Raw genomic sequence first — 14,690 nt, forward strand, 5'->3', positions numbered from 1 at the left:
ACATTTTTTTCTGGATCTGAGCGACGTACTAATCGCTGATGGTTCTGCCCGATAGAGGGTTAAAAAATTAATAGTTCTAAAATAGAACTATATATAAACCTTAATTCGATTTTATTGCATTGTGCATTTTTCTGAATGTGGGCTGCAGTGTAAAGCAGGGAGGTTTAACAGCGAGATTCAGGTGTATAGATGTGAAGGCACACCAACGTGCATAGGATCAGGAATCGCCATCGACCATGAGATCAACGCGTTCCAGGCCTCCTCGTAGGCACTGGGTGAGAGGGAACAGAGTAAATCCGCAGTGCTGGGGCACCAAGGTATTACTGCTCGGCTCACACCGCACTTCAGGGCTTAAGATGAATAATTAACTGCAGATTATAACCGCGCTCCATACACAGCCACGGTTCAGGAACCAAAGCCAAAAATACGCAGCCAAGAACGGGGAGCTGCAAAAGTGGTGTAATAATGGTACATCTGTTTCTGGGAAAGCCGAGTGACAAGTCTGTAATGGGAACTATGAGCGCGAACCATTTTGCAGTGCCTGACTTTCCCAGGCCCCTGAATGACAAGCATGCCTAGTTTAGGCTGGAGTCACACTAGCAATTTTTAAATCTGTCCGATTTTGTTCCTGCAAAGTCGGACGAGTGTCATGTGAGTACAATCCGAATTTTCACACCTAGCATCCGATTTACGTCCAAATGCAGTGTGATTTTAACATGAGCCTTTACATAGAGAAATTCTCAGCAGGAGCAAACAAGATAGAAGAGATGGATTACATACAGTAAATACAAATAGAATACTGTAGATACATAGATGTCAGTGACCAATATAATTAGTACAGTGTGTGCAGCTTACTGTACATTATTAAAAGATTTTTCTAAAAAAAAAAATGGCGTGGGCTCACAGGTAATTTTCTTAACCAGCAGAGGGAAAGAAGATAGCTGGGGGCACATGCTTATAGTCTGGGAAGGAGGTAATACCCATGGAGCTTCCCAGGCTATTAAATTCAGCTCACAGCTGTATACTTAGCCTTTACTGGCTATTAAAATGGAGTACCCTCCAAAAAATGATGTAGGGTTCCGCTATAATTAATAAAAAGCAAAGGTTGTGCAGACAGCTGTGGGCTGATATTAATAGCCTAGGAAGGGGCAATGGATACTGGCCCCCCCTCCCAGGCTAAAAACAACTCAGCCGCCCCACAAAAGGCACATCCATAAGATGTGCCAATTCTGGCACTTAGCCTCACTCTTCCCACCTGACCTGTAGCAGTGGCAAGTGGGGTTCATATTTGTGGGGTTGATGTCACCTTTGTAGTGTCAGGTGACATCAAGCCCACAGGTTAGTAATGGAGAGGCGTCATTAAGACGCCCAATTACGAACCCCATACTCATTGTATAAAAACACACACGGAAAAAAAAGTCCTTTAATTGAAAGAATGTCACAAACTCCTTTAATAATAATAATCTTTATTTTTATATAGCGCTAACATATTACGCAGCGCTTTACAGTTTGCACACATTATCATCGCTGTCCCCGATGGGGCTCACAATCTAAATTCCCTATCAGTATGTCTTTGGAATGTGGGAGGAAACTGGAGAACCCGGAGGAAACCCACGCAAACACGGGGAGAACATACAAACTCCTTGCAGATGTTGTCCAAGGTGGGATTAGAACCCAGGACTCCAGCGCTGCAAGGCTGCTGTGCTAACCACTGCGCCACCGCTCCTTTAAGAAATCTTAATTAAACCATACTTACGACATTGCCCATTCCACTGACGCCCTTGTCTTCTGCAAAAACAACAAACAACAATATTCCTCGACATTCCCCAGAGAAGATGATAATCTATTTGACCCACGATGGGTCTAGCTCTGCTACATTCATCGCAAGCGGGAATGAGCCCTTATAATGGAATACATCCCTCACATGTTGCTGCATAATTTTCCAAATTTGCTAAAAGAGGGGTAGTTCTATCAATTCATGATCAAATGGGGTCTCCAGTGATGCAGAAAACGAAGGAGTTGCAGCCAAAGTGTATACACTGTCACTTTAACTGAATTTCCCTGCACAGTGGGTTCTCATTTGAAGAAGCAGAACTGCACTGTAAAGCATGGGGAAGAGAATGCAACACTTATCTTAAAACAATGCCTCACTCAACCCAGCTGTTGAGAGACTACAACTCCCAGCATGTTGGCTGTCAGAGCATGTTGGGTGATGCAGTTATGCAACAGCTGCGGACCACAGCTCCGGGGGGACACCCATCACTGGATTTTGAAAACCCCTGCTTGTTAAAAAGTCCCCATGACAAATCAAAGTTTTCCTCTCCGTGGGGGTCAGACCCCGCGCACAAGGAAAAAATTATTTAATCTAAAAGGAGGTGGTGAAGTATTGCACATTGCCTCTTTTTTGGGAAGAAAAAGGGTACATTACTTCTTGCCACACAAACACAAGAACAGCCTGTCCTCTCCTAAAACTGCTCATACACTTGGGGGGGGGGGGGGGGGGGGGGATGTACGGCTCCTCTATATCGTATAGGGTGAGAGGAGGCGTCGAACTAAAAGTGCAAGAAGTGGGTGACGTTATCATGGCAGCTGCTTGTAGCACATGGTGCACTAGCAGGTGGTCTGCAAAATGCAGCGTTTTACCATCTGCTGCCCCCAACCCCTGCAAAATCAAGATCATATTGAACTGGTGGATTACAACGCAGCCACGAGATAAGAGCAGGAGCTGCAGTTTACTACACACTACCCAACTATTTATGGAGCAGAATCGGGGGTGGTAAATGGATCGCACAATCCAGCGCCACATTCCAAGTGTTATGGGGGCACTGGAGCGGAGGAGCAGGTGACACTGGGAGGATATAAATTTAGCTGGATGCATCTCAGCCAAGAGACCTACGGTCTTGCAGGGATAAAACAGGCGTCCGTCATTGCAGGACCCCAACCCGGGACTAGGAGGGCCACGATCCCCTGCAGTCCAGAGATTTACAGGGGCACAGTTACACGTATCGGACATCTTGCGGATTTTCCATTAGGATCTGCAGTGTAGAGGCAGAGTGAATAAGAAGTAGCGCGTGTGTCACTCTGCATTGATCGGGGCTATGTGAATACAGCTTTCCTAATTGAAGCCAAAACAGATAAGCTATCACTAAAATGCAAAAAAAGAAAAATGTAAGCGTGTCATCATAAAATATATTTTTTTCCGCCAGTGATCAGTGAAGATCTCGTCATCGTGGCATGTGGTTTGCCTAGATAAGTTTACATGCTGCACGTGGGACGGTATAAATATCCCGCACGTGTTTGTGCTATTCTTTTTGCTCCTCCACCTCTGCCCCCCAACACTTTCTAGTATAGTTTTCCAAAACTTCTGCTTGTTTCCAATCCTTTAGGGAAGACATGTGAAGGAAAAAGGACCTGGAACAGTTAAACAGGAAGCTCCTATATTAAAAATATAGCTGAAATCCGTTTGGTTACTTTGGAGAACAACTTAAATTTTCATTGGAAAGTTTGGAAAAACTTTTGAAAGTTCTACAACTTTCTTATAGACTGTTTCAATGTTTCACCATTTATGATCTCTGCTTGCAGTCAGTGAAAAGGAACATTCAGAGTCTAAAAACCTTTCCTGACCCAAAACATATCACAGCGGATGGGGATAGTGCAATGTACTGGGGTTAGGCTAGGGTCACACGACCCGATGTCTCTCCGTCTGAGAAAAACAGTCCCATTATGCTAATCAGACTCTGATCAGAGTAGGATCCATTTTTCTCAGAGGTGAAGGACAAAATAAAAATTTAGATACATAGCACGGTGGCTCAGTGGTTAGCACTGCAGCCTTGCAGCGCTGGAGTCCTGGGTTCAAATCCCACCAAGGAGAACATCAGCAAGGAGTTTGTATGTTCTCCCCGTGTTTGTGTGGGTTTCCTCCGGGTTCTCCAGTTTCCTCCCACATTCCAAAGACATACTGATAGGGAATTTAGATTGTGAGCCTCATCGGGGACAGCGATGATAATGTCTGTAAAGCGCTGCGGAATATGTTAGCGCTATATATAAAAATAAAGATGATAATTATTATTTTTATTAATTATTATTATTATTATTATTATTATTATTTGCACAGCCCCATTGAATAACATGAGAACAAGTGCTGTCTGTCAAAACCACAGATAGCAAGGCTCCAATTAAATGGTCGTGGACCCTAGCCTAAGTGAGAGCTACCAGCCTAAAGTCAGGGTCATGGCGTAAACTAGAGGGCAGTTGCTCTAATTCCATTTTACAGTAAATATCACTTTAATATGGCATCCAATAGTCCAAAAAAATGTGGATAATCTGGCTTTTTTCCCCCCGTAAAACAACTGCAGTTTGAAATGAGTTTTCACAAGACCAAAAGAAGAGGGTAGAGGAGAGAAAACCAAAAAGGAAATGACTGATGATAAAAAACAACTTTGCAGCAGCAGATTCTGTGATCCCATTTTGTAATCCAGACTATTTGATAATCCAGCAATTATTCAGGAATAGCAGTGAGGTAAGTGGATGCCAGACCCACCAGGTACTGCTGATCTCAGGAGACGATGTCATAAGGAAGCGAGAAGAAAAAAAAAAAAAAAAAAGAGGGGGGTGGGGTAGTTTTGAGTATAAGCCGCACAGATCACAACAATGGCGTCAGTAGCTTATTGTATCAGGCCAAAACACACAGACGACTTAACGTGTGCACTGTAAATGCCAACCCGGAAAGTCAGACTGGCAGCCTCATGCGATTCATCATCTGTCAGAATCTGACTCAGTCTCCGGACCTGTTTATTTACCAACACGGTGACACCGGCTCAATATAAAGAATTACACAAGAACCGCTGAAGGTCACGGAATTAAAGGGGAATCCTGCTGATGACAAACAACTTATTGCTGCTAAAACTGATGTTTCCCTTTAAAAACAGGTCTTAACATTCCCCTGGCACAGAGTGTAAACTGAGGTGTAGCAGAGATGCCAGCTGATTGCAAATACAATGCTTCACTTCTCACTGACGGCTTAAAGGGATACATAAGGTAGAAGCTCTGTTTATGCCTAATCACACCTGGTCTGCACCAGGCAGGTACGGTACATCAATTCTACGCCAAAATCTCCCAGGTGGTCAATTCCAGATGGAGAAGGAAAGGAGGGGAGGAGGTTTCCGCAACTCCCATAGAAGCGAGTTGAAAGAGCAATGAACGCATCCCCTCTCCTACAACCAAACAAGAAGGACCCCGTGCAAAAGCATCATTAAAAATCTACCCCTTTATGTTTCAGATATTCTCCAGAACTTTTGTTGCAATCAGTGATTTAAAAAAAAAAAAAAAAAAAAAAGTTTGTTACAGCATCTGAGGACGTCACTCACTCCTGTCAGTCGTCAGTGGAGAGGGAGTCAGAAAAACCACACAGATTAGTGGGCAATCCGTGCACCTCTCCACTGACATGAGGACCCCGCTCTTGAGATGGATACATGCCCCATGGGTGGGATCCATAACTACTGTGCAATTATAGCGAATGCGAGCTGGGTGTATCCTTGTCTCCCATGGAGGACACAAATGTGACACCATTCAGATCACATTGCTTTATGTCCCACGATTACCATGTGTTCCTGATGTCTTCATACATCTTCATTAGTCAAAGGCTAAACAGGAAAAGCAACAGTGAAGTAAGCTATGGATAAAAATGAAAAAAAAAAAAAAAAAAAAACACCGCCAGAAGCCAACGGCGTCCACGGCGCAGCAGCACTGGCCAGAAACCAACGTCGTCCACGACGCAGCAGCAGTGGCCAGAAACCAACGGTACAGCAGCAGTGACCAGAAAACGAGGTCCACGGTGCAGTAGCACTGGCCACAAACCAATGGAACCCACGATGTAGCAGCGTTCAGAAATCAATGGCATCCACGGCGTAGCAGAAGGGTCCACAAATCAAGGTGCACACTGTGAAGAAGCTAATGCCGTCCATAGCATAGCACAACCACTGAGTACACAGCACAACTCCGCCACGTCTGATGCGCCACTAACGCCGTGACACCGGGCAGGCAGCCACTAACGCCGTGACACCGGGCAGGCAGCCACTAACGCCGTGACACCGGGCAGGCAGCCACTAACGCCGTGACACCGGGCAGGCAGCCACTAACACCGTGACACCAGGCAGGAACTAACGCCGTGACACCGGACAGGCAGCCACTAACGCCGTGACACCGGGCAGGCAGCCACTAACGCCGTGACACCGGGCAGGCAGCCACTAACGCCGTGACACCGGGCAGGCAGCCACTAACGCCGTGACACCGGGCAGGCAGCCACTAACGCCGTGACACCGGGCAGGCAGCCACTAACGCCGTGACACCGGGCAGGCAGCCACTAACGCCGTGACACCGGACAGGCAGCCACTAACACCGTGACACCAGGCAGGAACTAACGCCGTGACACCGGACAGGCAGCCACTAAAACCGTGACACCAGGCAGGAACTAACGCCGTGACACCGGACAGGCAGCCACTAACACTGTGACACCAGGCAGGAACTAACGCCGTGACACCGGACAGGCAGCCACTAAAACCGTGACACCAGGCAGGAACTAACGCCGTGACACCGGACAGGCAGCCACTAACACCGTGACACCAGGCAGGAACTAACGCCGTGACACCGGACAGGCAGCCACTAAAACCGTGACACCAGGCAGGAACTAACGCAGTGACACCGGACAGGCAGCCACTAACGCCGTGACACCAGGCAGGAACTAACGTCGTGACACCGGACAGGCAGCCACTAACGTCGTGACACCGGACAGGCAGCCACTAACGCCGTGACACCGGGCAGGCAGCCACTAACGCCGTGACACCGGGCAGGCAGCCACTAACGCCGTGACACCGGGCAGGCAGCCACTAACGCCGTGACACCGGGCAGGCAGCCACTAACGCCGTGACACCGGGCAGGTAGCCACTAACGCCGTGACACCGGGCAGGCAGCCACTAACGCCGTGACACCGGGCAGGCAGCCACTAACGCCGTGACACCGGGCAGGCAGCCACTAACGCCGTGACACCGGGCAGGCAGCCACTAACGCCGTGACACCGGGCAGGCAGCCACTAACGCCGTGACACCGGGCAGGCAGCCACTAACGCCGTGACACCGGGCAGGCAGCCACTAACGCCGTGACACCGGGCAGGCAGCCACTAACGCCGTGACACCGGGCAGGCAGCCACTAACGCCGTGACACCGGGCAGGCAGCCACTAACGCCGTGACACCGGGCAGGCAGCCACTAACGCCGTGACACCGGGCAGGCAGCCACTAACGCCGTGACACCGGGCAGGCAGCCACTAACGCCGTGACACCAGGCAGGAACTAACGCAGTGACACCGGACAGGCAGCCACTAACACCGTGACACCAGGCAGGAACTAACGCCGTGACACCGGACAGGCAGCCACTAACGTCGTGACACCGGACAGGCAGCCACTAACGCCGTGACACCAGACAGGCAGCCACTAACGCCGTGACACCAGACAGGCAGCCACTAACGCCGTGACACCAGACAGGCAGCCACTAACACCGTGACACCGGACAGGCACTAACGCTGTGACACCGGGCAGGCACTAACGCCGTGACACCAGACAGGCAGCCACTAACACCGTGACACCGGACAGGCACTAACGCTGTGACACCGGGCAGGCAGCCACTAACACCGTGACACCGGACAGGCAGCCACTAACGCCGTGACACCGGGCAGGCAGCCACTAACGCCGTGACTCCGGGCAGGCAGCCACTAACACCGTGACACCGGACAGGCAGCCACTAACGCCGTGACACCGGGCAGGCAGCCACTAACGCCGTGACACCGGGCAGAATGTGACTGTCAGTGCCAGGGACTCAGGCTGATAACGGTCACTGCCAGCTTTGTGTCTGCCCTTAATCCCTACTGGGGGCCCCTGATGTCGCACAGATGAGAGACCGGAAGCAGCTGACCCCGCTCCCGGAAGCGCCGCCTCACCTCTTTGGGTAGGAGGGGACTGTCCTCTCCGGGAACCATCTCCGTGCTGGCCGCGGCAGAGACCAGGACCTTCAGGCAGGGATCATGGTGAGAAGCCACAGCGCGGATCTATCTGCCAGAAGCAGACGCAATCAATGGAGAAATGGCCGCCGGAACTCTCGCGAGAAAACTCCAGCGTCACTTCCGGCCTCCTCAGGCCTTTGAGCTAGAGTCACCATGACAACGCATAGCAGTGGTGCTGCCGCCATCTTGGTGCTCTCAATATTAAAAATGTATTTGTAAAACGGCCACACGAGCATCACGTGGTCACTCTGCAGCCAATCAGATGACGATGTATAAGTTGTCTGGGACGAGTGTATAGATGAAATATTAGTGAGCGCCTTTCACACAGGAGAAATTGGGATCTGTGTTCTCGGGACTAGCGGGGTCTCCGCAGCCGAAGCCTCAGCGAGCATATATGAGTCAGTAAGCAGGTGATAATGTCTGGAAAATTGTGCTATCTGTTCAGAATAAAAAATGTAAAAATGGCGGTAACAGCCTCAGCTGGAGGGGCCCACCCGACTACAAGCTAGCTGACTGTTACCATTAACAACCTACAGCCCAGGATCAGTAATGTAATGTATGTACACAGTGACTGCACCAGCAGAATAGTGAGTGCAGCTCTGGAGTATAATGCAGGATGTAACTCAGGATCAGTAATGTAATGTATGTACACAGTGACTGCACCAGCAGAATAGTGAGTGCAGCTCTGGAGTATAATACAGGATCAGTACAGGATCAGTAATGTAATGTATGTACACAGTGATTGCACCAGCAGAATAGTGAGTGCAGCTCTGGAGTATAATACAGGATCAGTACAGGATCAGTAATGTAATGTATGTACACAGTGACTGCACCAGCAGAATAGTGAGTGCAGCTCTGGAGTATAATACAGGATCAGTACAGGATCAGTAATGTAATGTATGTACACAGTGACTGCACCAGCAGAATAGTGAGTGCAGCTCTGGGGTATAATACAGGATGTAACTCAGGATCAGTAATGTAATGTATGTACACAGTGACTGCACCAGCAGAATAGTGAGTGCAGCTCTGGGGTATAATACAGGATGTAACTCAGGATCAGTAATGTAATGTATGTACACAGTGACTGCACCAGCAGAATAGTGAGTGCAGCTCTGGAGTATAATACAGGATGTAACTCAGGATCAGTACAGGATAAGTAATGTAATGTATGTACACAGTGACTGCACCAGCAGAATAGTGAGTGCAGCTCTGGAGTATAATACAGGATGTAACTCAGGATCAGTAATGTAATGTATGTACACAGTGACTGCACCAGCAGAATAATGGGCTGCAGTACAAATAGAATAATGTGGTGGTACAGTGCATACAGAATAATGTGGGGTGCATTATATGTTATATGTGTATGTGGAGTATATGTGTGTGTGGGATATATGTGTACATGGAGTATATGTGTATGTGGAGTATATGTGTGTATGGGGTATATGTGTGTACTTTGACCAAAGTACTGGCCACAGATGTGTCTTTCTCTCCTCTTCACTTTAATTTCTTATGTTCCCCAGGGAGAAAAATCGAAATGGAGTCACAAAAGTTGCAGAAAAGGAACAAAAAGAAGAACAGAACGTCTTTACACAGGCCTCACAGCTCACAGCAGAATAAGGTACTCCCATCATTAGGGCTCGTTCAGATGAATGTGTGCCGTCCATCTTACTTCGGTGTGCTGTCCGTGTTACGTCTGTGTGCCATCCGTGTTACGTCTGTGTGCCGTCCGTGTTACGTCTGTGTGCCATCCGTGTTATGTCGGTGTGCTGCCCGTGTTACGTCTGTGTGCCGTCCGTGTTACGTCTGTGTGCCGTCCGTTTTACGTCTGTGTGCCGTCCGTGTTACGTCTGTGTGCCGTCCGTGTTACGTCTGTGTGCCGTCCGTGTTACGTCTGTGTGCCGTCCGTGTTACGTCTGTGTGCCGTCCGTGTTACGTCTGTGTGCCATCCGTGTTACGTCTGTGTGCCGTCCGTGTTACGTCGGTGTGCCGTCCGTGTTACGTCTGTGTGCCGTCCATATGCAAAAATGATAGCAATATGGACAGCAGACTGACCAATGCAAGGCAATGTGGTAGTTCACATGAACGTTTTTACACACGGACTGATGATCTATGTATGAAAAATCCATATTCTGAATCAGACTCGCCTATTATAAGTAGTCATAGGCGAACCAGTGGATGTTCGAGTCCGGCGAGTTCAACTGAACATTTTTAAAAAAGTTTAGTTCGTGTACCAGAACAGTACCCAAATTCGAGCCTGAACCTGGACCCCATTCATATGATTGGGGGGCCCAAACATCCTTTGTTTGCTACGCTGTTATCTGTATGACAGCATGGCAAACAAGGGCTCTGATTGGCGGTATGATCGTTACCGCCTGTCAGAGAATTGTGGTTCCCATGCTGTCATACAAATGACAGTGTGTGAGCCAGTAGTTGTGACTGCTGGTAAAAAGGTTACTGCCGAACATTCAGACACCTGGGGTCTGGTATTCTAAGACTGATAAGGGCCATGGATATTGTTTCCCACCCAGCCTAAAAAATGCCGTCCACAGCCGCCCAGAAACGGCACATCTATTAGATGCGCCAATTCTGGCACTTTGCCTGGCTCTTCCCACTTGCGGTGGCAAGAGGGGTAATCGGTTTTGGATTAATGTCTGTTTTATGGTCACTGACATCAAGCCCAGGGGTTAGTAATGGAGAGGGGTCTATAATACACCCCATTACTAACCCCATAGTTAGATTGTAAAAAAAAAAAAAACAGCCAGAATAAATCTCTTTATTTGAAATAAAGACACTGGCACCTTTATTTGAAATAAAAACAAAAAAACGAAGAGTTATACCCACCTTTATGCCTAATCCACTGAAGGCCATGTCCTCTGTAAAAGACAAAAAATAATAAAACATCATAATCCTCACCTGTCCGACGTAAATTGTTGTGAAATTGGATTTTGGGCTCCCCCGGTGGCCACTGGTGGAATTGAACTGGTGTGCATCATCCTCTCTGTTCACCTGTTTCCATCAGGATGTGGGAGTCGCTATTTAGCCTTGCTCCTCTGTCACTTCCATGCCGGTCAACATTGTAATCAGAAGCCTTTCTGTGCATGTTCCTGCTGCTAGACAACTCCCAGCTAAGTTGGACTTAGTCCTTGTTTGTTTTTGCATTTTGTTCCAGTTCACAGCTGTAGTTTCGTTTCTGTGTCTGGAAAGCTCTTGTGATCTGAAATTGCCACTCTGATGTTATGAGTTAATACTAGAGTCTTAAAGTAATTTCAGGATGGTATTTTGATAGGGTTTTCAGCTGACCATGAAAGTGCCCTTTCTGTCTTCCTGCTATCTAGTAAGCGGACCTCAATTTTGCTAAACCTATTTTCATACTACGTTTGTCATTTCATCTAAAATCACCGCCAATATTTGTGGGGGCCTCTGTCTGCCTTTCGGGGAAATTTCTCTAGAGGTGAGCCAGGACTATATTTTCCTCTGCCAGGATTAGTTAGTCCTCCGGCCGGCGCTGGGCGTCTAGGGATAAAACGCAGGCTACGCTACCCGGCTACTGTTAGTTGTGCGGCAGGTTTAGTTCATGGTCAGTTTAGTTTCCATCCTTCCAAGAGCTAGTTCTTATGTTTGCTGGGCTATGTTCTCTTGCCATTGAGAACCATAACAGTTTGACCGGCCGGAAAGGGTTAAATTAATTGACAGAGAAAGGAGAGAAAAGAGAAGTCTGCTGAAGATTTTTTTTTTTTTTTTTTTTTCTCAGTTCTGAGTGTGCTTGTAATTGAATCTCTTGCAAGTCTGCCTATATTGCAGCCTTTCTCTCTCTCTCTCCTTCTAATCCTGGAATGGCTCTGTGTTCACCTGTTTAAAATGGATATTCAGAGTTTAGCTGCAGGTTTGAATAATCTCACCACGAAAGTTCAAAACTTACAAGATTTTGTTGTTCATGTTCCTATATCTGAACCTAGAATTCCTTTGCCTGAATTTTTCTCGGGGAATAGATCCTGCTCAGCAGGTCAGGATTGTGATTTCTTTGCTCCGGGGCGACCCTCAGGATTGGGCTTTTGCATTGGCTCCAGGGGATCCTGCGTTGCTCAATGTGGATGCGTTTTTTCTGGCCTTGGGGTTGCTTTATGAGGAACCTCAGTTAGAACTTCAGGCGGAAAAGGCCTTGATGTCCCTATCTCAGGGGCAAGACGAAGCTGAAATATACTGCCAGAAATTCCGTAAATGGGCTGTGCTTACTCAGTGGAATGAGTGCGCCCTGGCGGCGAATTTCAGAGAGGGTCTCTCTGATGCCATTAAGGATGTTATGGTGGGGTTCCCTGTGCCTGCGGGTCTGAATGAGTCCATGACAATGGCTATCCAGATCGATAGGCGTCTGCGGGAGCGCAAGCCTGTGCACCATTTGGCGGTGTCTACTGAGAAGACGCCGGAGAATATGCAGTGTGATGGAATTCTGTCCAGAAGTGAACGGCAGAGTTTTAGACGAAAAAATGGGTTGTGCTTCTATTGCGGTGATTCAACTCATGTTATATCAGCATGCTCTAAGCGTACTAAGAGGCTTGATAAGTCTGTTTCAATTGGCACTTTACAGTCTAAGTTTATTCTATCTGTGACCCTGATTTGTTCTTTATCATCTATTACCGCGGATGCCTATGTCGATTCTGGCGCCGCTTTGAGTCTTATGGATTGGTCCTTTGCCAAACGCTGTGGGTATGATTTGGAGCCTCTTGAAACTCCTATACCCCTGAAGGGGATTGACTCCACCCCATTGGCTAGCAATAAACCACAGTACTGGACACAAGTAACTATGCGGATTAATCCGGATCACCAGGAGATTATTCGCTTTCTTGTGCTGTATAACCTACATGATGTGTTGGTGCTTGGATTGCCATGGCTGCAATCTCATAACCCAGTCCTTGACTGGAAAGCTATGTCTGTGTTAAGCTGGGGATGTAAGGGGACGCATGGGGACGTACCTGTGGTTTCCATTTCATCATCTATTCCCTCTGAGATTCCTGAATTCTTGACTGAATATCGTGACGTTTTTGAAGAACCTAAGCTTGGTTCATTACCTCCGCACCGGGAGTGCGATTGTGCCATAGATTTGATTCCGGGTAGTAAATACCCTAAGGGTCGTTTATTTAATCTGTCTGTGCCTGAACATGCTGCTATGCGAGAATATATAAAGGAGTCCTTGGAAAAGGGACATATTCGTCCTTCGTCATCTCCCTTAGGAGCCGGTTTTTTCTTTGTGGCTAAGAAAGATGGCTCTTTGAGGCCGTGCATTGATTATCGGCTTTTGAATAAAATCACGGTTAAATATCAATATCCGTTGCCACTGCTGACTGATTTGTTTGCTCGCATAAAGGGGGCCAAGTGGTTCTCTAAGATAGATCTTCGTGGGGCGTATAATTTGGTGCGAATTAAGCAGGGGGATGAGTGGAAAACCGCATTTAATACGCCCGAGGGCCACTTTGAGTATTTGGTGATGCCTTTTGGTCTTTCAAATGCCCCTTCAGTCTTTCAGTCCTTTATGCATGACATTTTCCGTGATTATTTGGATAAATTTATGATTGTGTATCTGGATGATATTTTGATTTTTTCGGATGACTGGGACTCTCATGTCCAGCAGGTCAGGAGGGTTTTTCAGGTTTTGCGGTCTAATTCCTTGTGTGTGAAGGGTTCTAAGTGCGTTTTTGGGGTTCAAAAGATTTCCTTTTTGGGATATATTTTTTCCCCCTCTTCCATCGAGATGGATCCTGTCAAGGTTCAGGCTATTTGTGATTGGACGCAACCCTCTTCTCTTAAGAGTCTTCAGAAATTTTTGGGCTTTGCTAACTTTTATCGTCGATTTATTGCTGGTTTTTCTGATGTTGTTAAACCATTGACTGATTTGACTAAGAAGGGTGCTGATGTTGCTGATTGGTCCCCTGCTGCTGTGGAGGCCTTTCGGGAGCTTAAGCGCCGCTTTTCTTCCGCCCCTGTGTTGCGTCAGCCTGATGTTGCTCTTCCTGTTTCTCAGAAGATGTCTGTCATCTGGGTGGTGTGTGATCGTTTCTCTAAGATGGTCCATTTGGTTCCCCTGCCTAAGTTGCCTTCTTCTTCCGAGTTGGTTCCTCTGTTTTATCAAAATGTGGTCCGTTTGCATGGTATTCCGGAGAATATCGTTTCTGACAGAGGTACCCAATTCGTGTCTAGATTTTGGCGAGCATTCTGTGCTAGGATGGGCATAGATTTGTCTTTCTCGTCTGCTTTCCATCCTCAGACTAATGGCCAGACCGAGCGGACGAATCAGACCTTGGAGACATATTTGAGGTGTTTTGTGTCTGCAGATCAGGATGATTGGGTTGCTTTTTTGCCTTTAGCGGAGTTTGCCCTCAATAATCGGGCCAGCTCTGCCACCTTGGTGTCTCCCTTTTTCTGTAATTCGGGGTTTCATCCTCGATTTTCTTCTGGTCAGGTGGAATCTTCGGATTGTCCTGGAGTGGATGCTGTGGTGGAGAGGTTGCATCAGATTTGGGGGCAGGTAGTGGACAATTTGAAGTTGTCCCAGGAGAAGACTCAGCTTTTTGCCAACCGCCGGCGTCGGGTTGGTCCTCGGCTTTGTGTTGGGGACTTGGTGTGGTTGTCTTCTCGTTTTGTCCC

The 14,690-nt window shown here is 47.7% G+C and overlaps 2 protein-coding genes across 2 annotated transcripts in view; one reads left to right on the forward strand and one right to left on the reverse strand.

Moving 5' to 3' along the window:
• USP47 (ubiquitin specific peptidase 47) overlaps positions 1–8,146 on the reverse strand; it is a 56,711-nt gene extending 48,565 nt beyond the window's left edge. The window contains exon 1 of the mRNA XM_077287245.1: positions 7,989–8,146. Within this exon, the coding sequence (XP_077143360.1) occupies positions 7,989–8,027 (39 nt within the window). The 5' untranslated portion in view covers positions 8,028–8,146. The remainder of the gene's footprint in view (positions 1–7,988) is intronic.
• The window catches only part of LOC143806565 (uncharacterized), a 32,237-nt gene continuing 25,492 nt past the window's right edge, over positions 7,946–14,690 (forward strand). Inside the window, exons 1-2 of the mRNA XM_077287246.1 lie at positions 7,946–8,075; positions 9,572–9,669. Of these exons, the coding sequence (XP_077143361.1) occupies positions 9,586–9,669 (84 nt within the window). The 5' untranslated portion in view covers positions 7,946–8,075; positions 9,572–9,585. The remainder of the gene's footprint in view (positions 8,076–9,571; positions 9,670–14,690) is intronic.

Source organism: Ranitomeya variabilis, chromosome 2 (genome assembly GCF_051348905.1).
Source record: "Ranitomeya variabilis isolate aRanVar5 chromosome 2, aRanVar5.hap1, whole genome shotgun sequence".
In the NCBI taxonomy this organism is placed as follows: domain Eukaryota; kingdom Metazoa; phylum Chordata; class Amphibia; order Anura; family Dendrobatidae; genus Ranitomeya; species Ranitomeya variabilis.